The sequence below is a fragment of the Rattus rattus genome, chromosome 7 (genome assembly GCF_011064425.1).
Source record: "Rattus rattus isolate New Zealand chromosome 7, Rrattus_CSIRO_v1, whole genome shotgun sequence".
Lineage (NCBI taxonomy): Eukaryota > Metazoa > Chordata > Mammalia > Rodentia > Muridae > Rattus > Rattus rattus.
In genome coordinates this window covers 23175014-23199784 of record NC_046160.1, presented here as the reverse complement: position 1 = coordinate 23199784, position 24771 = coordinate 23175014, and the positions used below count along the sequence as shown (strand labels likewise).

Below are 24771 nucleotides of genomic sequence, written 5' to 3'. Positions count from 1 at the left end.
GTTGGTTCTCTCCTCCCGCAGGTCTAGTGGTCCCAGGGAATCAGATTCAGGCCTGTCAGACTTGGCCACAAATGCCTTTACTGCTGAGCCATCTCAATGGCTCTAAAGGAGTCTTTAATACTTAAATCAATGAATCGCTATGATAGAATCTCTCTATATTATGGAAAATAAATTGGAAACTTTTATTAAACAGTAGAAAACTCTCATGCTTTTTGACCAAACGAGCACATTCCTTAAAAACTGTCTCCATGGATAAGTAAGCAGAATTATGGACAAGGAGTCCACACCTTTAACCCCAGCACAGGCAGGCACATCGCAGGAGACTTCCAGAGCTTAAAGGTCAGACTTGTTTACATATGGAGGTCCAGTCTAGCCCCGACTGAATAGTGAGATCCTGTCACAAACAGTACATACAGGTCTGTGGTCCCTAGGACTTGGGTCAGGAGCAGCCTGATAACATACCATCTTGTCTCAAAACAACAATAAAACCAGAATGATGAGAATCACAAGAGTATTTATATTGAAAATTTAAATATAAACTCTTCCATAACAAGATGAATAGTGGCAAAATCAAAACACGGAAAACAATATTCAACCAATGTTTTCAAAATGTCTCGACATCAGGAAGTGCTACTGAGTAAATGAATTCAATTTATTATAGTACTGGTTATAATAGGCAAAGTGAATGAAAGGTTGATGAGGCTGTGGAGAAACTGGAATCCACCACACTTCTAGTGGGAGGCTAAAAAGGTTACATCCAGCTTTAACCCATGCTTTAACATAGGAAAAGAAGGAAGGAGGAAGGAGGGCAGGGACTGCTAGAGGAAGAGGAAAGATCATCAGGAGTGGAAACAAGGAAAGCATGTGATCAAAGTAGACTATAAAAATGTTAATAAAACCCATTATTTACGATTCATATATGCTAATAAAGAGTTTTTTAAATGTTGCCACTGTGGATGTAGCTTGGCCATTCCTAAAAAAATTAAATTAAATATGTAACGTTACAATCCCATTCCTAGATACATTCTTAAAAGACTGGAAGTCAGTTAGCCAGTTAGCCAGTAGTTGCCAGGGAATGAAGGGATACGAAGCTGGAATCGATTACTTGAAAGGCAGCAAATGTTCTTCCTAGTGACTTAAAAAACATTTTGATCGGATGTGCTGGTGCATGATTTGATCTCAGCATTCTGGATGCTGAAACAGGCGAATCTCTTCGAGTTGGAGGCAAGACTGGTCCCAGGCTCCAGTCTGAACATTAAAAAACAGACCCTCTGGGCTGGAGAGATAGCGGTTAAGAGTGACTGCATTTCCAGAGGTCATGAGTTCAATTCCAGCAACCACATGGTGGCTACAACCATCTTTAAAGAGATCTGATTTCTCTGGTGTATCTGAAAATCAGTGTATTTATATATAATAAATAAATAAATCTTTAAAAAAAAAAAAAAACAGACCTCTAATAGAGAGGTGGCATTTGCACAGTATTGTGACTGAATCGCTCACTTTGACTTTCTCTGATCTAAATCGTGTAAGGTCTGGTTAGTACTAGGTGGAAGACCCCTTTGGGAATTCTTGGTGCTGTAGACTTGAGAAACAAGATAAGAATGTTATATGAACCTCAAATTTTAAAGGTTTCACAAAAAAGAGGGACGGGCAGATAGCGGGGTTGGGTGTTGTAATGGGGAAAGGAAGCAGAGAGGAGAGAAAGAGAAATATAAATTGCTTAAAATGCTAAGGACATGCCCTGAGAACTATCTGCAGATGGGTTTCCGGCTCGGTGGCACCATCCCCCCCACCTCCCCGCTCCCCATCAGAAGGAAATCAAAGCAAGATTTCAAACCACCTCTCTACCTGTCTGGGTGTTTCAGAACTCCCGGGTTCCTAGTCCCACCCACTCCGCCAGTCAGAGCAGGCTGCACCGAGGACCTGGGTGTTGAGTTTGTTCCTTTGTTTTAAAAAAATGGCTTAGCTTTCTGTGAGCCAATAGTAGACTGGCCCTGTGAGGAAAAGCAACAAATACGTGAGCCAGATACGGGGTCAACCCATCACCCCAGAGAAGACTTGGTTGGCAGTGGAGCACAGGTGTGGCGGAAACCTTTCCCAGACCTCGACCATAAAAGCGAGGTTGTTTTATAAGTGCTGGGCACTGTAGGATCGGGCCGGTCGGAGACTGCACCCAGCCGGAGGGCACCGGGAGCAGGAATCCGGGCCACCGCCGCATCCCAGCATCCAGAGCATAGTGGTCGCTGGCTCCTGCGGCTAGGTCTTCCCTTCTGGCTCGGGCCTCAGTGAATGGACCCCCGCACTTCAGCTAACGGAGAAAATGTCTTTCGCATCATCAGAACAGCATGCTTTATACTTTCATCACGCCGAAAAACAAAGGAAACCTGGAGCAGAAGCAGCAAGCACGATTCGTAGTCCCAAACACCGAAACTAACGTCTGCTTAGCGGGAGGAACGCCGCCCCGGCTTTAGCCTCAATTCGGCTCACGGCGAGCTCCTGTGCAGGGTGCGAGCACGCCAGCCCGCCTTTCCTTCGGGTCCCGGCTCCTTTAGCTTGGGAAGAAACACATGAATTAGGGGGAAAAAAATTCTTGGTAAGCATTAGAGGGAAAACCGCAACATGGCAAAGCAGCGGAGCCTTCGATAGCTCAGTTGGTAGAGCGGAGGACTGTAGTTCGTGTGACATGGCAATCCTTAGGTCGCTGGTTCGATTCCGGCTCGAAGGACTTCGTGCATTACTTTTTTAGCCACATCCCCATGCGGAGGGGAAACCGCTTACTTGAGGATAGGCAGTATATGTGCCTGGCTACTGCTGACCTTGGGTAAAACACGTAGGCAGTTAAGTAGTCGGAGTACAATGTACCTTGTTATTAGGGGTAAAGAGATAGTGACATGTACTTCAAGTGAAATTCTTATCCCTTATGTGTTTATTACATGACTCAGTTTCAAAACTTTGTTGAGAGTTCCACTGTGAACTACATTAGAAACCGCCCTGTCAGAAAACTTTGTATAGGTCACGGGAAGGCACACTACCACAGTTGGGGGATTAGCTCAAATGGTAGAGCGCTCGCTTAGCATGCGAGAGGTAGCGGGATCGATGCCCGCATCCTCCACTTCCTTTTGCTACACCATCAGGTTCAGGATCTGTTCTCCGCGTTTTGTTACACAGTAGAGCGAGGAGCGCGGTATGCAAAGATCGGCTTCACATGAATTTTTCTTATTCGCAGGTAAGTCTTTTCCTGTTTCCCGCTCCCTGCTTTGTCTTTCCCGCCTCGGGGAGGCGGGCCGTTAACTGCCTACAGAGAAGACGCCTTCTGAGCCTCACACGGCGGTGGCCCGCGGAAGCCCCCAAACGGCCCCCTCACAGGTACCTGCCAACGTGCACGGAACACTGCGTGGCGACCAATGGCAGTGCGCTTTACTGGGCGGGTAGCCAGCTGCAGCTGCGGCCAATAGGCAAGAGACTTCTTGTTTCCTGGCAGAGTGGGGTCCCGGCACCGCGGCTCTCTGGTTTTGTGTGGGTCCCGGGTGGAGGGCCCGGGTGCCGGGGCCCGAGGTGCCGCCTCGCTAGCGGGAGAGCGAGCGGGAGCAGCGGCCCGGAGAGAGGTGAGGGGCTCTGTGTGGACTGCGGCCCCGCTGGCAGGCCCCGCCCCCTTCTCTCTGCCGCTCCGCGGGAGCCCCCGTCGAATGCCACCCCGCCCCCCCGGCCTGCCGCGGCCGGCCGACCCCGCCTCTGGCTGACTACCTCCGCTCCTGTGGCCTCACCTCTGACCCCTAGGACCAGCCTTCCCGTCCTCCAGTACATCTGTCTCGACCCCTCCCACGCCTCCAAACCCCACCCTGCCCCGGACCCGCCAGGCAGTGCGAGGGTCCTCGGGAATCGAGGAGGTTCCTGCTGCTTCCAAGCGGGACTCTACTGGCCCAGCCTTCCTAGGGGTGCTTAGGACGCCCGTTACCCACACCTTCGAGGGTAGCTTTTGCACGGGCTCGTGTCTACAGGGCGGGAGGATGGAAACAGACCCTAATTGGAACTGAGGTTCAGGGCAGGTGAGCAAGTGGCTTTGGCCGGGTATAGGCTACGTTTTCATAATAGGCGTAGTAAAAGGAAGGGGGTGGTAATAACGCTCTTCAAGGTCTCAGAGAAACGACAATATGATTCTAGTCAATGCTTGTGAAGACAAAGAGGTAAAGAAAGGAAGCTACCATTTACACTTAGAAACTTGGTTTTTCCTGCTCTGGGCTGTTCAGTACAAAGCCAATCTAGGAAATTTTAATACGGCCCCTCCCTCATACAGTCTGTGGCAGTCATCTGACCTCTAGTCTCTGCTCCTTGGGTTGTTAAGCTTGAGAATCTAGCGTTTTTCAACTCAGCTATGGAAGCCACTGAGCATTCGACTTGGGAACAGTGGCGATGTAGTAAAATAAGGTGTTTTTAGGTCACTCCTACTCCTTGGGTGTCCAGAGACAAAGTTGTGCCTGTCTCTGTCTCTCTCTCTGTCTCTGTCTCTCTCTCTCTCTGTCTCTCTCTCTGTCTCTCTCTCTCTCTCTCTCTCTCTCTCTCTCTCTCTCTCTCTCTCATTGCGTCCCTATTTCTCTCGATCTTGCTAAAAGGCTACTTCCATGTTCTCTAAGAAATAGAGCGTTTTCCTTCATAGAGTACTAAAAACATTTCTTATTTATCCAGAGATACAAAAAACATTGTTTCATTTTCTGCGCCTCCTCCCTATCCCAACTTTCATTTTTTTTTTCTTCAGCTCTCAGGGCCTGTGTGGGGCAAGAGGATGCTTTCCCAGCCTCACCATGGAGCTGCGCTGTGGGGGATTGCTGTTCAGTTCTCGCTTTGATTCAGGGAACCTAGCTCATGTGGAAAAGGTGGAGACTGTGCCTAGTGATGGGGAAGGCGTAGGAGGGGTGGCTACAGCCCCCACTAGTGGTTCTGCTTCTTCCCCTGACTACGAGTTCAACGTATGGACGCGCCCAGACTGTGCTGAAACAGAATATGAGAATGGGAACAGGTATGAGGACTTAGAGGGTGGGCGGGAATGTCCAAGTGCCTGTAGTCAGTTCTTTGACTTTGTACTTGCTAGCCCAGTATCTCTTCTAACCCCTTCTCCCTTTCCTCCTTAACAAATAGGCCTTTGCTGTTTGGACTTGATTCAGCTTTCTCCCCACATCCTCTCTGACCCTCCCACATACAACAGCTGCTCTCTCTTTTGACACTCAGGTCATGGTTCTACTTCAGTGTCCGGGGAGGAACCCCAGGAAAGCTTATCAAGATCAATATTATGAACATGAACAAGCAGAGCAAACTATATTCTCAGGGCATGGCCCCCTTTGTGCGCACATTGCCTTCCCGGCCACGCTGGGAACGCATTAGAGAGCGGCCCACCTTTGAGGTAAGTTCTTCATTAGGAGGAAGGACTGGGTGTTGGTAGAGGAAACACATTCCTGAGAGAATCCCAGGCAGGTGCAAACCCCTACGTTTTAGTATCTTCTTTCTTCCACCCCTAGCTGGGGTCCAAGATGAGCCCCTGCTTCAGCAAGCCTGAAGAAGCTGGTTCACATATGGAAAGTATCAGATGGGAGGGAGTTGGTAAAGGTGAGAGAAGCATGAGGTCAGTTCCCGGTGTCCCCCACCGGAGGAGCTCAGTGCTGACACAGATGACATGTTTCCCCCCTCTTCCTCCTCTGCTCCCCAGATGACAGAGACACAGTTTGTGCTATCCTTTGTTCACCGTTTCGTAGAGGGCCGAGGAGCCACCACCTTCTTCGCCTTCTGCTACCCCTTCTCCTACAGTGACTGCCAGGATTTGCTAAGTCAGCTAGACCTGCGCTTTCCAGAGAATTACTCTGCCCATAGCAGGTGCTAATCCCATTCTTATCCTGCTATACTGTGGGTTCTGTAGCACTGCTGCTGCTTCCGTTGCTGCTTCCGGCGTTTGTCCTAAGAGCTCTCAGCCAGAATATCATCAGTCTTTCCCCTGTGTAGAGTGTAGCGTGTACAGTTGGAGAAAGGTGCTCCTTTGCCACCATAACCAGCATTTCACCACCTGTTCTCCCTTCTCCCACCTGCCCAAGCATGCCCTGCTCCAGTTCTCTCGAGCCATCCTGAATTTAGCCAGTACTGTGGCTGCTCAGCACGTCTACTGAGGGCAACTCTCTATGTACAGAAATTAATCTGTCCTGATGTACCACAAACCAGGAAAGCAAGAAAAAAAATCACCCTTAAATAACGGGTGAAGGAGTGACAGCAAGAGGGCTCAGTGCATGCGGAAGGGAGCTTGCTGCCAAGCCTGACAGTATGAGTCCGTCCCAGAACAAACATGACAGGAGGAAAGAACCAGCTCCTACAAGCTGTTCTCTGACCTCCACATGTGTTATGCCATGTGCACATGCATGTGTGCTCATGCAAGAATACACACACATACGCTGAAAACTTCAGTCCTATATTCTGCATCTAGCAGTGCAAGCCCACACATATCCTTATCCTCACCAGTTCAAAGGACTATGAGGCCCCAAAGGTTATGGTGAGGGACCAGCTAACATAAGTCCTAGGCTGGCAATGCTGCATGCCTCTCGCTAGGACTTGAGGGACTTCTGACTGTTGATTTCATCCCTGTAGTCCTCTGGATAGCATTTATTACCACCGAGAGCTTCTCTGCTATTCTCTGGATGGACTTCGGGTAGATCTACTAACAATCACCTCCTGCCATGGGCTTCGAGATGATCGGGAGCCCCGTCTAGAGCAGCTATTTCCTGATGTTGGCACTCCCCGACCATTCCGTTTCACAGGCAAAAGGGTAAGTGGGAAGAACATAAGAGGCGTGTTCCTGGGCGGAAGAGATAGCTGTTTTAAGAATACTTGATACTGGGGGCTGGGGATTTAGCTCAGTGGTAGAGCGCTTACCTAGGAAGGGCAAGGCTCTGGGTTCGGTCCCCAGCTCCGAAAAAAAGAACAAAAAAAAAGATAAAAAAGAATACTTGATACTGTGTTACAAAGGATCACTTGATACTGTGTTACAAAGGATCCTTGTTTGGTTCCCAGCACCCACACTGTGCGGTTGCCTGTAACTCCTGCTCCAGGGGAGGCCTCTGCAGGCACCCACATACAGACACATTGACATACACAGAAGTAAAACAGTACTCTAACCTTATCCTATTTCCAGCCACAGTGGGTAGCTCATGCTGTTACCTCTACACATTCTGGACCCAGCTTAACTTGTAGCCTAGGGCAGAGGATTACAGTCCTGTACCTCTGGGAAAAGCCAACTAGAAGTCTCAAGGCTCTTTCTGCCTCAGCCACCCGTGCCCACATACTGTCAGGGTGGAACTATAGCACCACTGACCTCCTGTCTGCTTCCTTCTCCACCTCAGATATTCTTCTTAAGCAGTAGGGTTCACCCTGGAGAGACCCCATCTAGCTTTGTCTTCAATGGCTTTCTGGACTTCATCCTTCGACCTGATGACCCCCGGGCCCAAACTCTCCGTCGACTCTTTGTTTTTAAGTTGATTCCCATGTTAAACCCTGATGGTGTGGTCCGGGGCCACTACCGGTAAGTAGCTGAAACAGCCTTTCTGCCTTTTCCCCAGTCTCGTGTCTCACTTTGCTGTGAAGGTCAGCCAGCCTTCTGGCTGGTTTATATTTCTAGTCCTCTTGTACCCTAACCAGGGCAAGCCCCTCTAATCTTCCAGTGAGCTGAGAGGGGATGTAATTCATGTAGACACATCCTGAGTGGGAGCAAAAGCCAGTGAAGACTAGCTGGGTCGAGGGGACTGTCCTTGGACTTCTATGGTGGTGTGACAGCAAATGAAGGAAGGAAGGCTTCTGTCTTTCCCAGCATGATTTAAGCCTTTCACTTTACAAGTCTCCAGTGTCCTTGTCTCCTACCCTAGTGTCTCCTCTGGTGGCCCAGACATCTAGAGCCTGTTCAGTCCTGTCTCCCTACAGCACAGACTCCCGTGGAGTGAACCTGAACCGTCAGTACTTGAAGCCCGATGCCGTCCTGCACCCAGCCATCTATGGCGCTAAGGCCGTGCTGCTTTATCATCACGTGCACTCGCGCCTCAACTCCAAGAATCCCTCGAACCAGCAGCCCAGCAGCCTTCATCTTCCTCCTGAAGTTCCTCTTTCTGACCTCGAGAAAGCTAATAATCTCCACAATGAATCGCACCTTGGGCAGTCACCTGATGGGGAAAGCCATGACAGGTGGACTGAGACAGAGCCGACAGAAGAAAAGACTGACCCGGTGTGGATTATGCCACAACCAATTCCTGAACTTGAGGAGCCAGCCCCTGACGCCATCCCCCCAAAAGAGAGTGGTGTCGCTTACTATGTGGACTTGCATGGACATGCTTCCAAAAGGGGCTGCTTTATGTATGGAAACAGCTTTAGTGATGAGAGCACACAGGTAGGGCTCTTAAATATTGTGTGGCAGGAGGTACTGCAGGTTAGGAGATAAGAGTTAGTTACAAACAAGGCGGGAGGGAGACTTTTAGAGGAGCAGGGAGACCTATGCACACTACCTCTGTGCAAGCTTCAGAGGATGGAGAAATGGCACTAGGGCCTTATACCTTGGCCATTGTATCATGGTGTCTGAGTGAAGAGCAAGCTCCAGGACTCCAGTCTTCCATCCAGCTTTGAGGAGCAGAGAAGGGAAATTGGGAGGGGGGAACCTAAACGCTTAAAAGAAATAATGTTCAATAGTGAGGCTTGAAGAAACCTTGCTTACTGCCGATGGTTGTGATGGCGTATGTGTCAGAGTCATGTGACTGACTGCTTTATTTTCCTTGCCCTTATCCCTTCTTTCTCTGTCGTCTTCTGAGTTGCCTTTTCTTCCCCCAATACAGGTGGAAAACATGCTATATCCAAAGCTCATCTCCTTGAATTCAGCCCACTTTGACTTCCAGGGCTGCAATTTCTCTGAAAAGAACATGTATGCCCGGGACCGTAGGGACGGCCAGTCCAAGGAGGGAAGTGGCCGTGTTGCAATCTACAAAGCCTCAGGGATAATCCACAGGTTGGAAGGAAACTGGCATAGTTGAGAAAATAACTAATTTAAAGGAAAAGAATACTTATTCCAGGGTGTTTGAGGGGCTGGAACCACCCAAGTCTTCTCAAAAGAGAGCCTCAGTTAGCAAGGTTGGCATTAATCTGGGAGTTTTATTTTTGGAGGTCTTCCTGGGCACATGGTCAGTTGTTACTTGGGAATTATTAGCATTTTCTCTTGGTCTTTACTTGCTTCAAAGTGGTTACTGTCATAGGCCATCTACAGTGTCCCTCAGTGTTCTGTTGTAACACCTGTTTAGGCAGGACACTGATAAAGATCTCTGTGTCTTAGCTACACACTTGAATGCAACTACAACACTGGACGTTCAGTCAACAGCATCCCTGCTGCCTGCCATGACAATGGGCGTGCCAGCCCCCCTCCCCCTCCGACTTTCCCCTCCAGATACACTGTGGAACTGTTTGAGCAGGTATGACTCCATAGAGTAAGTGGGAGAGGGGAAACCCCAGTCTGGGAAGAATTGACACCCATCTCTAAGATCCTCTGCAGGGTTAGCTGTCAAGGTGATAACTCCTGACCCCAATCACAGACTTTATTTACCCTGGCATATCTAAGTAAATATGTGGTCTGAGCTGATCTCCCCATGGGTTTGAACTCCTAGGTTCAAAAGCACCCCATTATTGTAGTCTTGGTGTATCTTTTTCTAGGCACATAGGAGAAATAGAACTGTAGGTTGTAAACAGCACAAGCTCTTTCTTCAGGGAAATTCCTGGTTCCATGCACACCAGCCTCTGCCCTGAACAGCAAGTTGTAAATGGACTTGAGATAAAGAACCAGGGCACACCATTCAGAGTATCCAGTGTTAGGCCTAGCCTCCTCTCTCCCGTCGTGCTGTGTACCACGCCCCCAAACAGCACTAGGTTAGAGGGCGAAGACACTGAACCACACCCAACTCCCCAGGTGGGACGAGCTCTGGCCATCGCAGCACTGGACATGGCGGAGTGTAACCCATGGCCGCGAATCGTGCTGTCGGAACACACTAGCCTCACCAACCTGCGGGCCTGGATGCTGAAGCACGTGCGCAATAGCCGAGGCCTGACCAGCACTGCAAACGTGGGCCTGAACAAGAAGCGAGGATCGCGGACCCCTCCCAAGAGTAACAAGTAAGGGCCTCGCCATGGAAGGAGAGCGCAGGGAAGTTGACCGTTAGTGCTGAGCTGGTGGGGAGGCCGCCTGAGAATGTTTCCTGGGGACAAGGAAACTGGAAAGATGACCTCAGCTCCTGAGAATGGGATGCATCCACTTCCCTTCCACCTAAAGCCACATGGAAGGGAGCGGAAAATCAGGCCAAGGGACTGCTAGATCACAAAACTGTCTTTGTGGCAAGGGCATGGCAGGTCTCAGGTTCCAAAGTTGTGAATGACTAAGTGAGGAGGGTTCTAGAGCCAGCAAAATAAGGGAGACATTCTTTGTGAAGTCAAGCTACTTAGGATGAGCCTTCTAAGATGAGCTGGCCTGCTCCAAGTTAGGCCCTATGCATGGGCATACATTCCTTCCCTTGTTCCTGGGTTCCTATGCCCTTTCACCCCAAAGTGAACTTTAATTGCCATATCCTGAGGAAACTTCTCCCAGCCCGGGGTTAACTAGCATCTGCTTTTTTGCAGTGGATTGCCTGTTTCCTGTTCTGAAAATGCCTTGAGCCGGGCTCGAAGTTTTAGCACCGGCACAAGTACTGGTGGTAGCAGCAGCCAACAAAATTCTCCACAGATGAAGAACTCTCCCAGCTTCCCTTTTCATGGCAGTCGGCCTGCAGGGCTGCCAGGCCTGGGCTCTAGCACCCAAAAGGTCAGCCATCGGGTGCTGGGCCCTGTCAGAGGTAAGCCAGTCTGGGAGCCCCTGCAGCAGGTGTTTGGTTGTTTGGGGCAGTGCTGGGGGGAAAGAGCTTGAAGACATACAAGGGGCAAATCAATAAAACTAGTCTGTAGCAGAAGACTCTGCAGCCTCTCCTGCGACCTTGTTGTTCCCGCGGCACATCTTCAGAGCAATACTGTATGGCCAGCTCTAGGAAGAAGTCTCGGGGAGTGTAGCTTCAGCACATGCTAGGAGCCAGGAACATTCCCAAGGACAAAACACTAGCTAAAGCAGTGCCAAACACAGACATGGAACTTCATCAAGGACAATGTCCCAGTGTCGTCTTGTTGGCAGTAGGAGGAAATGTCTTAAGAATTTAAATGGCAGCACTGTAGAATGAAGAACGCTACCCACTGCTTCTGTGGGCTGAAACTTCCTGGCTTCACAATAGTGATATCGAGATCCAGTTCTTCCAAAGGAAAGCAGAACCGAAGCAGCTCCTATTGTAGGCTTAGAACCAACGGCCGTCCCTTTCCCAGCAGTGCACAATTGCTCAGCTAGTAAGTACCCTTGGGTCTTACTCCTTAAGAGAGTCTGGGTCAGGAGTTTATGACCAAAATGTGGGCTTGGAAGGGCCTGTGGTGGGAGAGAGACTTTTGTAGTATTACTCTAGAAATATATACCACAAATCAGTGATGTTGATATGTTCTGAGTCATAGCAATCTTGTCAAGACATGGAGCCTGGAGCTACGAGCTGTGTTGCCCAGCTGTACACATTTTTGTGAGCATTTTTCTGCTATTCAGTTTTCAACCTGGCTTTTGGAATGGTCCTGATGATATGCACTGGGTTACAGATACACTGTCTATAAATCTGATAGATGGAAAAGCCCAGCTTCAGTTAATTAAGGTGGTCCCATTTTTGATATGAAACCTGTTCTGTTTATACTCCAAACTCCCTCTGAGATTCTAACTTAGAAGTAATCATATGTACCGTGCTTTAAAAATATTAAATTAGTAATAATAATGCTTCATATTTAGATAGCATTTAATAATAAGAGTATCACAAATAGTTTCGTGTGTCTAACCAGGTCCTGTAGGGTGGATGATGGTCCCATTTTTCCGATGAGAAAACTTTAAAAGACTGTTTTGGGAGTGGCTTATCCAACTAGGTGTAGTAGCACACACCTAATCCCTAGCTTGGTAAGCTGAAGCCGCTGAAGCCGGAGAGTAACAAACACACTGAAGGCCAATCTTAGCTACCTAATGAGACTGTCTCACAGGGGTGAAGCTGGTGAAGAGTGGGTTATTCCTTAAGAGGAAGTTACCCCAGCTACAGTGTCTTTTAGGCACCAATAACCTAGTCTCCATCTGGATGAAGATTTTTTATTGTTGATAGTGGTGGGGTTTTTTTTGTTTGCTTTTTGTTTTGTTTTGTTTTTGTCAGAGTTTCCTAGATCGTAGCTTATAATTTCTTCATCAGCATTATAAACTCCATCCTTGACCACAAAGCCTTTTCTATGGGTAATTCCTGGAGGAATCAAGGCAGATATATATATATATGGGGGGCATGGTCTTGTTCTATAGCGTAGATTGGCTCTGAGTTTAGGATTCTTTTGCTTCAACTTCCCAAATGCTGGGTTACAGGCAAGCTATGATTCCCAGCTGTAGTCAGATTTTAGTATTTAGTTGATGTCCTCCAGCTCCTGATACAGAATATTGCATTGAGATCCTTAAGGTGAAGGCTATCAATTGTTACTTCCTCAGAGGACTAATTGAAAACATGCAGCCTGTGTACTAAGGATAACAGACAACATAAAAAGGATGTGCGCATTATAAACATGCAGGCCAGGGTTGGGGATTTAGCTCAGTGATAGAGCGCTTGCCTAGCAAGCGCAAGGCCCTGGGTTTGGTCCCCAGCTCCAAAAAAAAAAAAAAAAAAAAAAAAAAAAAAAAAAACCATGCAGGCCGTTTGGAGAGCCACTGTGGCAGGTCATAAGTAATTAAAGAATGCTCAGCTAAGAAACAACTTTGAAGAACAAATAGTACGTGGCTTGACAAAAGCAGCCTTCCAAAAATGAGAATGACAGCCATGCTCAGAAACAGCCCCTGGGCGGACAGCAAATCTCTATACTTAGCTGCGTCCTTCACCCACAAAGTTTGGTGAAGACACGTGGGAAGTGTTTTGAAAACAAGGATGCTGAATTGAATGAGGGCATATGGTAGCTATAGTTGATTCTAAGAAAAACTGGAACAAAAGGAACTGCATGCACACCTGGACAGGCAGATGGGCTTGCAGTCATCGACACATGAGCTGACCTGTACCAGAGTCTGCAAAGGAAAGAAACCTAAGTATTAGGACAGAAGCAGCAGGGCCCAGTAATGGTAAAAGACAGATGAACTGAGGCTTAAAGCTGTATGCTGCTGGAAAGCTATAGTGACATTAAGACAGTTGGAAAAGCAAAAGTGAACAGCCATTTAAACAGGTATAGAGTCCTTAAGATGCCTATGGAGGCTCTTCTCTCTTCCCCCTTCTTGTCTCCATCGTCCTCAATAAACCTCTTCCACGTGAGGAAAAAAAAAGACATCTATGGAGATGTCTTCTTGGCAGAAACATAGACAGGGCAAGGGTTGGAGATTTGGGTCACCATATAGAAGTGACCTAAGAGAGAAGGCACAGTTCCTCAGGTGAACAACCTTGGAACAGAGCTGGTTAGAGAACCACTGTCCCTAAGACTTTCATAAATAGTTGTACATGGCGGGAAACTGGCTTTAAATCAAGGGGTCAGGATGAACAGTTTTTGTCTTTTTAAGATTGATCTTATGTATATGACCACACTGTCCTTGACACACCAGAAGAGGGCATCAGATCCCACTACAGATGATTGTGAGCCACCATGTGGTTGCTGGGAATTGAACTCATGACCTTTGGAAGAGCAGCCAGTGCTCTTAACCGCTGAGCCATCTCTCCAGCCCCAGGATGAAAGTTTTATCAAAACAGACACTGTATGGAGTTTAAAGTGAGGTTTAAGGCGTCTAAGAGTTCCCTGGGCATTTACTGGCACAGTTCTTTGGAGACCCTAAGGAAGGAAGGCTGGCTCTGATTTTAGATAGGGCTGCAATGCAAAGTAATTTGGACATCGTATCTTCAATCAACTATGGAGAAAACTTACTGTTCAGTGTGATCTGTCCTACCATGTTCTTTGTAACATTTGTTGCCACACCTCTGGCTCTTTGACTTCAACCACAGCAAGCAATATGGTTTCTTTATATTTGTGTATTATGTGACCCTATGTATGTCTGTGCATAAAGCCACAGAGGTGTAGAAGGAAAAGAACAGCTGATGGGTGTTTTCTCTTTCTATCATGCTGGTCTCAGGAACTGAGCTCAGCTTGTCAAGCATGCCGTGTTTCCGCTCACCTATCCTGGCTGGCCTGTTGTTTTCAAAGCTAGGAAAAGCAAGACACCAAACCTCAGAAATGTTAACTTGAAATGTGCTATATTTTACAACCCCAAAATTTGGATTGTGAGAACTGTTATTTTATTTGAATTTATTTATAAAATTCAGATGTCAGGTGTGGTGGTGCATGTATGTAATCCCTCACTTGGGAGATAAAGACAAGGCCATGCCTTGGCTAGATAGTAAGTTTGAGACCAGATTGGACTACATGAGACCTATCTACCCACCCACTCCCCATAAAGAAAATTCAATTACTGTTCATATTATATTTAACTGTACATTTTTTATTGGTTTTATTGATTTGAACAAACATGAGAGTGGAGGCTCCAGGCAGTTTTCCCAGAAAAGACCTGGCTAGCTCAGCGAGCAGCGTAAGGCAGCCGGGGAACTGGTGTGAAAGGCACTGTCTCGAGCTGTGAGACAGCAGATGTAAAAGGCCAATGAATCTCCAACATCAAACAGGAAAGCTCCTAACACAGGAGGCCAAAAAGTTTAAGTCCTAATTCGTAGTACCTGACCTTAGGGCAGAGTCTACCTGACTCTCCCTCTCCCCAGCAGCAAAACATGCTCTACCAAGTACCTTCCCAGGCCTGTAGCACAGTTCCAGTCTATTGTCTCAGAAATGATGGCAGTTGCTGTGCTAGCTGCTGTGGCTACAGGGGTAAAAAGAGGTCACTGGAGAATACAGAAGTGAGAAGTCGGGTGTGCACTGCAAAAGCAGAGGTGCACAGCCTGGGGTGGGGGCGGGGGGGAGGTAGGGTGACAAGACAGCCTCTCCTGTACATTACACAGGCATGTAAGGCACCTAGCACACAATTCCATAATATCACACAGCAGCTGCCTTCAGTTTTGCATTCCCGAGATCTCTGCATGATCCTCACCTTGGCCGGTCAGCCTATCCAGCCAGACAGTGGTGTGAAAGAGAGGCACTTAAGTGTGGAGGTGGAGCCTTTAGCTGTCTTCCTACCAGGACCCTCGCACCAACCCTCATCTCTCACTTGAACTAGATTATCACTACAACTTTTCTGGTCTACTCCTTGGCTCTGTTAACAGGCAACCTTTAGTAGAGTAGATAATGCCCACCAATCCACGAGTTTCCTCTGCAGGGAGGCAACAGGACTTGCTGTGTTGCCACTTCTATTCTTTCAACTGCAAACAGTGTCGGGCAATGTCCCCAACACTAGGACCTAGCACTGGGCCTAGCATTTCAGTGTTCAGCAAACACTTAATGTGTTAAATGTAAATCTTTCTAATTCCTGTAGGGTTATAAGAGCCAGCTGTGCGAGCATTCAAGGATTCAATAAGCTCTACGGGGAAAGACGTCCCAAAGACATTTTAGAGACAATGGAGAGTCTAGGTATAAACAATAGATCAATGCTGCCAACACTCCAGGTGAGGCAGCCTGGCTCAGCTACCAGAGCATGGCTCCAGTCCTATCTGGCTAGTCCCAGCTGGGAACAGTGAGATACTATTACTGCCTTTGGAAGCAGAGCGGATCAGTCCCCTATGCTCAGCAGTAAGCTGTTGTGGCCCCTTTTATCCTCTCAGCAGGAATGGGTATGGCCTGTATTAGCAGGAGGCAAAGTCGCAACACAAAAGTGAGCCAACTGCCTGTTCACTGATAGGAGGCAGGCTTTCAGGCAGCTTTTAAGAACTGATGAAATATGCTACCTTTAATACCCTGTGTCTCAGACCAGTCTGATAGGGCTCTCAGGATCTAGTCTTCATTCTGCACTGACCTTTTTCCTCTTTATTTACCTGGTTTGCTCCATCAGAAGCTTTAGTCAAGTGTGTGTGTGAAAGAATCTCATATAGCCCAAAGCAGACTCAGAACTCACTCACCGACAAGGGCCTTGAATTCCTTCTTCCTGCTCCCACCTTCAGGGTGTGGGGATGACAGGTGTGCATTAGCATATCCCAATCACTTTATTACTTCCTTCCTCAGGGTAAGGTGAAGAAGGTTCAGCCCATTTGCATGATTTCAGCTTGCCTGTGTATGGACTCTGATCTTCTGCAAACCCTGTTATTTCTGTCTTCTGTGCTGATTAACATGCTTTTATTTTTGTGGCAAAATCTCACTATATAAACCTGGCTAGTCTATAACTTGCTGTATAGATCAGGCTGGTTTTGAACTCAGAGATCTGCGCACCTCTGGGATTAAAGGTACACATTCAGTCCCAACAGACATGCTTTTGTATCCACATTTTAACCAGAATCACCAGGTCTGTACACTTGAATATCACTGAGTCACAGACGGTGGCTCATGTTTCAGGCTGGTGTGGTCACAAGTCTGACTTCTGATATTCTATCAGTGTTTCAGCTGACTCCCACTGCCCCCTAAGTTCTGGTTTTGTGCACTTTGCTTTCCACCTTAGACTCTAATTGGTATCCAGTGCAGTCACATAGTCAAAAGGGCTTCCATCCTAAGAGCATTCATTCATTTTGAGATCAATCATAGGTAACTTCAATTTAGAGACTTCAGAAATACTCTTTGAAACAGGGAGTCACTAAGCACAAGCTGGCCTAGAACTTGTGATCCCCCTGCTACAACTTCTGCATGCTGAGATTACAGGCATGCCCTGTTATGTACATGCCTGGCACTGCCTGCTATAATCCAGTACAGACAAGATGAAGTTACCGTCACTAGCTTCCAAAGTTAGGCTTTTCATACTAACACATGTAGCTTGTATTAGAGGTCATGTAGAATATTGGCATTACCATTTTATTTGGTTCTATGATGATCCAAAAGTATCTGGCACCTGCTAAAGCTGCTGCTGAGCCTGCAGTTCTCCTACCCCATCACCTACATCGTCTCTCTGGAGTCCCACCCCTCAGAACTCGAAGTAAAGCCAAAGGATACACCAGACTGCTATCCTAAAAGTTAAGGATGTCTTAAACTTTAAAGGGCCACTGACCTATAAACAACCACTAGCCATGTGAAAAAGAAAAATAAAAAGGCTCCAAGGACTAATTCTGCCTGAAAATGGCCAAGGCAACATTTACAGGGAACTGTTATTTGAGAACATGGAAAATAATCAAGGCACTCCCTAAAAAAGAGAAACCAAAATTTCAAAGGACCCACAGCCCCCAGCAACAGCAGCTGAGGTATGAGTGATCAAGTCAGCATCTTAATGACAGGTGGCCTGGACACACAGCAGACAGGACTCTGGATGGGCTGCAGTGAAAGGGTTCGAGTAAAAGACCTCCAGAATTTGGGCTGGAGAGATGGCTCAGTGGTTAAGAGTACTGACTGCTCTTCTAGAGGTCCTGAGTTCAAATCCCAGCAACCACATGGTGGCTCACAACCATCTGTAATGGGATATGATGCCACCTTCTGGTGTGTCTGAAGACAGCAACAGTGTACCCACATACATGAAATAAATCTAAAAAAAAAAAAAAAAAAAAGACCTTCAGAATTTAGCCACATGTAATACATGCATACAATCCAAGAATTTGGGAGGAATGTTTGGCAGGAAGACCAAGAGTTTAGGCCTAGCCTAGGTTCTATAGAGAGGAAAGTCTGGATTACACAGTGAAAATCTGTCTGCAAACATTGCTTCTCTCTTACCCAAGCTGTGGTGATTTTTTTTTTTTTTAAAACCAGGCTTCTATTTTAGGATAACGTGGTGGCCGTGTAAAGGATGGATAGTTTTTTGTTTGTTTGTTTGTTTTTTTCTTTTTTCTTTTTTTCGGAGCTGGGGACCGAACCCAGGGCCTTGTGCTTGCTCGGCAAGCGCTCTACCACTGAGCTAAATCCCCAACCCCTGGATAGTTTTTTTAAATCAAGCTGAGAGAGAAAGGAAAGTGAGTGAGTGAAAAGACTGGTGTCTAAGTCCACTGCAGTGGAAGGACCATTAGGATTTGACAAAACAAATATAGAATGCTGGGATTAAAGGCTTGCCATTATGCCCAGCTGGATTTGACTCCTAAATGCCTAAACATGATGGGCGCAAGCTCTATGGTTTACAAATTGAGCTAAGCTGAGGGTTTGATTTTCACCAAAAGTTAGAGCTTCACTCCCTGGATCAGATTAGAATTCCTCAGAAGCAATTTTGCCACCAGGAAGAATGAAGTAAGCTTTCTAGCAGACAGGGACAAGGAATGGGACTGAGGAGAAGACAGATTTGGTTTGGCAATCAGGAACTTAACAGGAATGTCTGACAGGACATTCTGGGAGAAAAGGGCCTTAGAGATTTAAAGATTTAAGAGAAGACCAAGGCCAGATGGCTGGGGACACTGGTCCTTAAGTGGCAGGAACAGCAGTGAGAAGAACAGTTAGAGTTAGGAAAAAAGCCCTGCAAAGCCCTGTTTTAGAAGCCAGGTTCAATAAACAAACTGGTAGGATGAGATACAGATGACTAGAATATTGGGTGTCTCATGGAGTGGGCAGCTGATTTGTTAAGAGCTTGATCTTATATGTCTCATTTCTTGATCGATTCCCTGCTTGTGTCCTTTCCCTCAGAGCCCCGATGCCCAGACAGAAGGCGGCGGCAGCAGCAGCAGCAGCAGCAGCAGCAGCAGCAGCAGCAGCAGCAGCCACTGAACCAACGCTCTACAACAAGCAGCCTAGCCCCATCCCCAACTCTGGCTAGTGCTAGCCCAACCTCCTCCCGAAACATGGGCTCCTGCCTCCTGCCCAATTCACTCAGCTTATCAGGTTGGTACCCACTGCCCCTGAGTCCTGATTTGTTCAGCTTCTTCCCTTCCCTACCACCCAGGGCTTAGACAGGCTACTACCTCAGCTTCAAGAAGCTTCTTCAGCCACAGCCACACTGCTACTTAGCCTGGACTTCTTTCCTGATACATATACATACATACACACACACACACACACACACACACACACATACACACATATATATATCAGACCAGATGCTATTCTCCTAGTACTGCCTCCTCCTAACATGTGCCTTTGGCCTTTGCATAGGAGGCTGGGCTCAGTGGAATGAACTCGTGAAATAAAGTAACAGTTAACATATGTTGAATGTTCACTCTCTACAGGCACTGCTCTAGACTGTCTAGTCCTCACTTTTACAGTTCAAGACCTGAGGACTTTTTCTGCCTGCAAAGTACTACTTACAAGTTCTCTAACTCCAAGAGCTAGGAATGGTGGATAAAACCACAGGCTTTTCACCTGTCATTACTACAAATGGCATCCTATACTCTAAACCTAAAACCACACCCAGTTCTCTTTTATGTTAGAAACCCAGTGATATAAAGAACTAAATGGGGTTCTTATTCTTTTTCCTTTTTTTTAAACGGGGTTTCTCTTTGAAGATCAGGCTGGCCTCAAACCCACCTGCCTCTGCCTCCTGAGGGCTGGAATTAAAGGCGTGCACCACCGTGCCTGGCAGCATTGTTTTCTATAATTGAATCCAACATAGACTGTACTAACCTGTCCATTTTTAATCAGTGTTGTACAGAATGGACTTGGGGTTTTTTGTTTTCTTTCTCCTTTTTGAGACAGGGTCTGTGTAGCCCTGGCACTCACTGTGTAGACTAGTCGGCCTTGAACTTCCAGAGATCCACCTGCTTCTGCTCTGGATGCTGGGATTAAAGGCTTGCCATTATGCCCAGCTGGACTTGACTCCTAAATGCCTAAACATAATGGGCACAAGCTCTAAGGTTTACAAATTGAGCTAAGCTGAGGGTTTGATTTTCACCAAAAGTTAGAGCTTCACTCCCTGGATCAGATTAGAACTCCTCAGAAGCAATTTTGCCACCAGGAAACAAAGACAGGGTTTGGTTATTACAGTGGAGAAGAACCTAGGGGTAAAGAGCACACAGTAGGTTAAGGTCGAGATGGTACTAAACATCCTGCATGCACAAAATCACCAACAATAAGAGACTACACGACAGTCTCTCAGCGATGCTGTGAGTGAAGTGCTGTCGGCATAGCGCACAAGCTGAGCACTGAGCACTGGTTTAGCATGAAATCCTAGGTTTAATCCCCAGCATAATAAAGGGAACAAAACAAGGCCAAGAAACGGATGTAAAGGACGTTACCTTCTCTTCTAGTCCTGCCTTGATGATCAGTTCCCCCTGTTCTCTAGGGAGCAGCTGCCCATTCTCGTCTTCAGGGGACAAGCCAGAGGCTGTCATGGTGATTGGGAAAAGCCTACTAGGGGCTGGTGCTCGGATCCCCTGCATTAGGACTCGTTTGCAGGTAAAATTTTTAGGGTCTTTCCATGTCCATGCTAACATTAGCAGAACCCAGCAGGACACTATTCTGAGCACAGGGGTGGGATGGGATGAGGGGTGCTCGTTCCAGCTTTACAGACTTTAAAACCAGCCTGTCAGAGTTGCTGTGGTGTCTGTGTTAACCTGCCCAGTCCTAATCAGCCAGGTTTCTTGCTTGCTTCAGACTCCATTGTCCCTGCCAGATGCACCCCCAACCACAGCCTGCTAGCTTTGGCTTTCCTACCCGTCCTTAGCTTCTCCTCTCTTTCTGACCAGACCTGCCAGAGGAGAGTTTCCGCCAGGAGGGGTCCCGGATTCCCCAGGTAACACATCTGGTTACTGCTCCTAGTAACAACCCTACCATCACCTCCAACTCAGACAAGCTTCCCTTCCTAGTTTGATTATAGCTAGAGGCAGAAGCCGACTGGACAGGTGAAGCTTAAGCTGCTCTGGCAGGGGCGGAGGCTGAGAAAGCTGAGGGATCTGTCAGTCCACTACCAGTTTTCTTCTTAGTGTTTCTCTACCCAGCCACCCAGCCATGGGATGGATACCCATGGAAGTGAAATGCTGGGTCTTTGCCCCCCTTAGATAAGTAAGACCTGGTAGGCTGTTACAGATTGAATGTGGACTTCTATAGCTGCCACCCTGTCTCATCATGCCCAGGAGTTCAGGGTCCTAGCACCTCTGCTGACTTCTGTACTAGATTCATAAGCATGGAAACTCTAAAGCAAAAAAGCCTCATGGAAGAACCCGACCTCTTAGTCTACCCCTGTCCACACAGGCTAGGCCCAGGTTGGGCCGGAGCTCACCGCCGACTCGCAGAGGGATGAGAGGCTCAAGCCCCACATCCCCCATCCCCCAGACCAGAGAGAGCAGTGAGCTGGAGCCGGGACCCCGCTCTGCTACACCAGGGTGAGCACCGGAGTCCAGTCCTTCATCCCACCCCTCATTTCTACTATCCTTCACCCCCATTTCAGCATTCAGGATAATGGTCTCACTTTCTTACTGATCCCAAAGACTAAATGCACTTTTATTAAGAATCTAGTTCCTGATTTTTATTGTACCATCCTCAGTCTTCACTTCAAAGTATACCTTCTAAGTAGTCTCTTCAGATACTAGCTAGCTGATTCTAGTAACAGGCAGTAATAAATCCGCCTCTCCCGACCCAGCTACACATTTCCCTTTTCACCTCCCAGCCCCTGATTTCCTGTCTCTTCTCTGTTACAGGCTGCCTCAGGCCGGCCCCCCACGGCCCCGCTCTGCCCCCGCCTTTTCTTCTATTTCCTGTATTCTATCTGACTCCCCATCCCGGATTTGTTACAGCAGGGGGCTCTTGAACCAATGTGAGGTTTGTTTTGTCCCTAAATCTCCACCACTCACTATCTCTCCCAGGGTCTGATAATGCCTTTACCTTCGTGTCCAGGATATAGCCCTAAGGTGAGGGAACACAGTGAAATGATACGTTAGTCCCGTCTTCCAGCTGCTGGTGCCATGTGACAACCATAGCTCCTTGGAATATCGGCCACACTCGGACTCAGCTGTCCCAGGCCTTGCAGAACATCACCTTGAGACAGAGCAAAACAGGGACCTGCCACCCCCTTCCCTCCCTCCACAGCACAAGATTTTGGGACCACAAAAAATATATATATATCTATATTTTTGTATTGGGGGGAGGGAGTAGAAAAGAAAGCAGCCCCTATACTGGGCCCTATTCAGTGGCAGCTTCTTGTTCCATAGGGTTAAGGAAGACTTTGAGGAAATAAAAGTTGTTTGGAAAAATCCAGGTGTAGTTGCTTTGTATGCTGTGATGGGTAGGAGAGATGAAGTGAAGTGTGAAGGCCCCTCACACCCTCCATCTTGCCTCAGACTATGTCCTGGAAGCCTAGAAAAAAGGGGAAAGACCCGAAGTAAGGAAAATGCTGCAGCTTTCTTTCAGGGCTGGGGGAGGTCCTTAAGGAGCTGGCCCCCATCTAACCCATTTCCCTTTATAATATTAAGCACACTTGATTTCCAGACTCTGCCCCTCCCTTTTTCCTCTATGCTTTCTGTTTGTAGTTAACCTAACAGCCATAAAACAAAGTCCTTGGCTTCAGAACATGGAAATAATCTTCATCTTTCACTACCATGCCCCTCCCCCAAATCTACCTAAATAAAGCCTCAGGTTCCGTGGGAAAGTGGGGCTGTTAAGAGCCTGATCCCCCATACTTGGCAGTTACTGCCTTTGTTTGTACTGGTGTCAGCGCCTCCGTGTAACCATAACCTATAACTTGAGCCTCTATCTACTGGGAACCTCAAAATGGGGAATGAGGAAGGCTCTGAAAACTCATCCTCATACAAATAGTAAGCCGTTTAGGAGAATTAAAGCAGAATATTTCAAGGCACTGTACACAATGCGAACAAAAGGGCTCGATTCTGGACTATCAAGCTCGGCTCGACACTTTGACTTGAAGTTCCTAAATCTGCAGGCCCTGGATCGGCCTCACCACTCAGCTGTCCGAAGTCTGCGCTACTGCCCCGACCGTTACCTGGGGCGGAGAAAACGCCACTTTCATTCCTGCTTCTTGGGGTTATTTACTGCCACGTAGTGATAGAGGACCACAAGCAAGAAAAGCGACACGCCCAGCATGTTGGCGAAGATGGCGAGCTGCACGTCCGTGATCATCCTGTGGACAAGGGGAAGGACTGAGCCTCGGTTCGGACACTCCTTGCTCTCTCGCTAGGCTAGATCCTTGCCACCACGATCCAACCTCCTCCGGGTTCGCCTGTGAAACGAAGCCTGGGAGCGTCTCACCTGACTAGCTCCACCCGACTCCGACCCTACTGCCACACCAACTCGAGGTAGGCGACCTAAGCCGGAACTTCGTAGTGCTAGCCGGGGAACAACGCAGCACTTCCGGCTTCTCTACCCGGCCGACTTGTCTGCTCCGGCGGCGCGCGCACAATGAGCAGGTCTTGGGCGGAGCCTCGAAGGGCCGTCCCCCAACCCCCCGCGGGGGTGGAGCGGGACACGGGCAGGGCCTGGGATCCCGCCAGTGGTCGCAACTGGCCGCAGCTGGCTGCAGCTGGCGCGGGCGCGGCGGGATCCGCGGTTAGCTTGCGAAGCTGTGGTGACAGCCTCCCTGGAGCCCAGGAGTGGGTTTGGGTGAGGGAGCAGCAGGCGGGAGGCTGGGCCTGACCTCTAGGCTCCGACCCACTTTCCTGCATGCTGCCCACCCTTTGCTTCCCTGTCCGTCCCAGCCAGGTGCTTCCTTTGGACCCTGCCCTCCCGGTCCCCTCCCAGGCTCGCTGGCGTGGGGATGGAGTGGAAGGTGATGCAGAATGGGGACAGGATTGAGGATTCTGATGCCCTCACGGATGCTAGTCTTTATGAAACCACATCCTACCAAGCAAGCGGACCATGGCAACTTACTTGATCAGTGCCAGTCTCAGACCGACTCCCTGTCTCCACCCCACTCCTGGAGGTGGGCGTCGGAATTAGGGTGGACTCTCTCATAATCAAAAACCAAACGTGGGACCTCAGCCAAGTGGGAAATCACCCCCCGGATGTGAAGGAGGGGGTGGGAAAGGAAGGGCTGGGGCAAGCCATTAGGGGTCGTGCGTTTATGGTGAAGAAGAGAGTTGGCTGCCATAGACATCCAGACATCCGAGGGTCACTGGTGAGGGGAACAGCACCCTGAATCTCCACAAGCCTCTATCCAGCTAGAAGTGGGTTCCCCACTTCTTTCTCTTTAGCTTCACCATAAAAGGGAACGATGAAGAGCCAGACAGGGCCAGGGGCTGGACTGTCGCTCTGGAGCTGTCAAGGGTAATGGAAGCCAGTTGCCCTGCGGTAGAGTGGGGCCTGGGCTCAGGGGAGGCCTCTGCTTCTCTGAGCCAAAGAAAACCCTACAGGAGCTGCTATAGGTTGGAACAGCTGGGACAAGGGACCAGAGTGCCTCCTGTGTGCACAGTGAGCTGGCTTTTACTCTTCAAATGTTGCTTTCTCTGGTCTCAGACCATCAGCGGTTTGTGTCCAGTTTGCTCTTAAACTCAATACTTGCCTTCAGTAGTTAGTTTGCAACTGTCTGCCTCCTCCCACTTTGTGTCCCAACCCCCACCTACCGTTTCCCAGAAGTTTCATATTTAGAAATCCCAGGCCTACGTGCCCTCCACATAACATGGTTAAAACCTCAGACGTGCTTTCCCCCAGGCCTCTGTGAGTCGGTGTGTCCCCGGCTCTGCCCTGAGAGAGTGATGTCTAGATTTTAGGATTACACATTATTATGCTTCGTGTCTCCTG

The 24771-nt window shown here is 48.3% G+C and overlaps 2 protein-coding genes and 2 non-coding genes across 9 annotated transcripts; 3 read left to right on the top strand and 1 right to left on the bottom strand.

The window, feature by feature from the left end:
• The first annotated feature begins 2445 nt into the window (after positions 1-2445).
• Agbl5 (ATP/GTP binding protein like 5) lies at positions 2446-22273 on the top strand. Of its 6 annotated transcripts, XM_032909034.1 has the most exons (16): positions 2446-2593; positions 3227-3366; positions 4754-5014; positions 5224-5395; positions 5699-5862; positions 6622-6799; positions 7374-7552; positions 7948-8407; positions 8847-9016; positions 9338-9473; positions 9965-10167; positions 10669-10880; positions 18775-18969; positions 20366-20478; positions 21274-21404; positions 21720-22273. In XM_032909034.1, exons 3-16 carry the CDS (start codon positions 4800-4802, stop codon positions 21889-21891), a joined length of 2700 nt encoding a protein of 899 aa, XP_032764925.1. In that variant the 5' UTR covers positions 2446-2593; positions 3227-3366; positions 4754-4799; the 3' UTR covers positions 21892-22273. The 6 variants fall into 6 exon arrangements, with proteins under 6 accessions (XP_032764925.1, XP_032764921.1, XP_032764920.1 ...); XM_032909030.1 differs by lacking the exons at positions 2446-2593; positions 3227-3366 and adding an exon at positions 3079-3226; XM_032909029.1 differs by lacking the exons at positions 2446-2593; positions 3227-3366 and adding an exon at positions 3467-3605.
• Positions 2637-2725, top strand: Trnay-gua. The gene is given in 2 exon segments: positions 2637-2673; positions 2690-2725. It is a non-coding gene; the product is annotated as a tRNA-Tyr (tRNA).
• Positions 3040-3112, top strand: Trnaa-agc. The gene has a single exon. It is a non-coding gene; the product is annotated as a tRNA-Ala (tRNA).
• Ost4 (oligosaccharyltransferase complex subunit 4, non-catalytic) lies at positions 22130-23415 on the bottom strand. The gene is made up of 3 exons (XM_032909035.1): positions 23284-23415; positions 23018-23155; positions 22130-22374 (listed from the first exon to the last, which is right to left on the bottom strand). Exon 2 carries the CDS (start codon positions 23152-23154, stop codon positions 23041-23043), a length of 114 nt encoding a protein of 37 aa, XP_032764926.1. The 5' UTR covers position 23155; positions 23284-23415; the 3' UTR covers positions 22130-22374; positions 23018-23040.
• Between the last annotated feature and the right edge of the window lie 1356 nt (positions 23416-24771).

Coding starts and splice junctions, on each gene's coding strand:
- Agbl5 (XM_032909034.1), top strand. CDS start 4,800: ATGGAGCTGCGCTGTGGGGGATTGCTGTTCAGTTCTCGCTTTGATTCA. Junction 7,553..7,947: donor GTGGTCCGGGGCCACTACCG/GTAAGTAGCTGA, acceptor GTCTCCCTACAG/CACAGACTCCCGTGGAGTGA. Junction 9,474..9,964: donor CTGTGGAACTGTTTGAGCAG/GTATGACTCCAT, acceptor CCAACTCCCCAG/GTGGGACGAGCTCTGGCCAT.
- Ost4 (XM_032909035.1), bottom strand. CDS start 23,154: ATGATCACGGACGTGCAGCTCGCCATCTTCGCCAACATGCTGGGCGTG.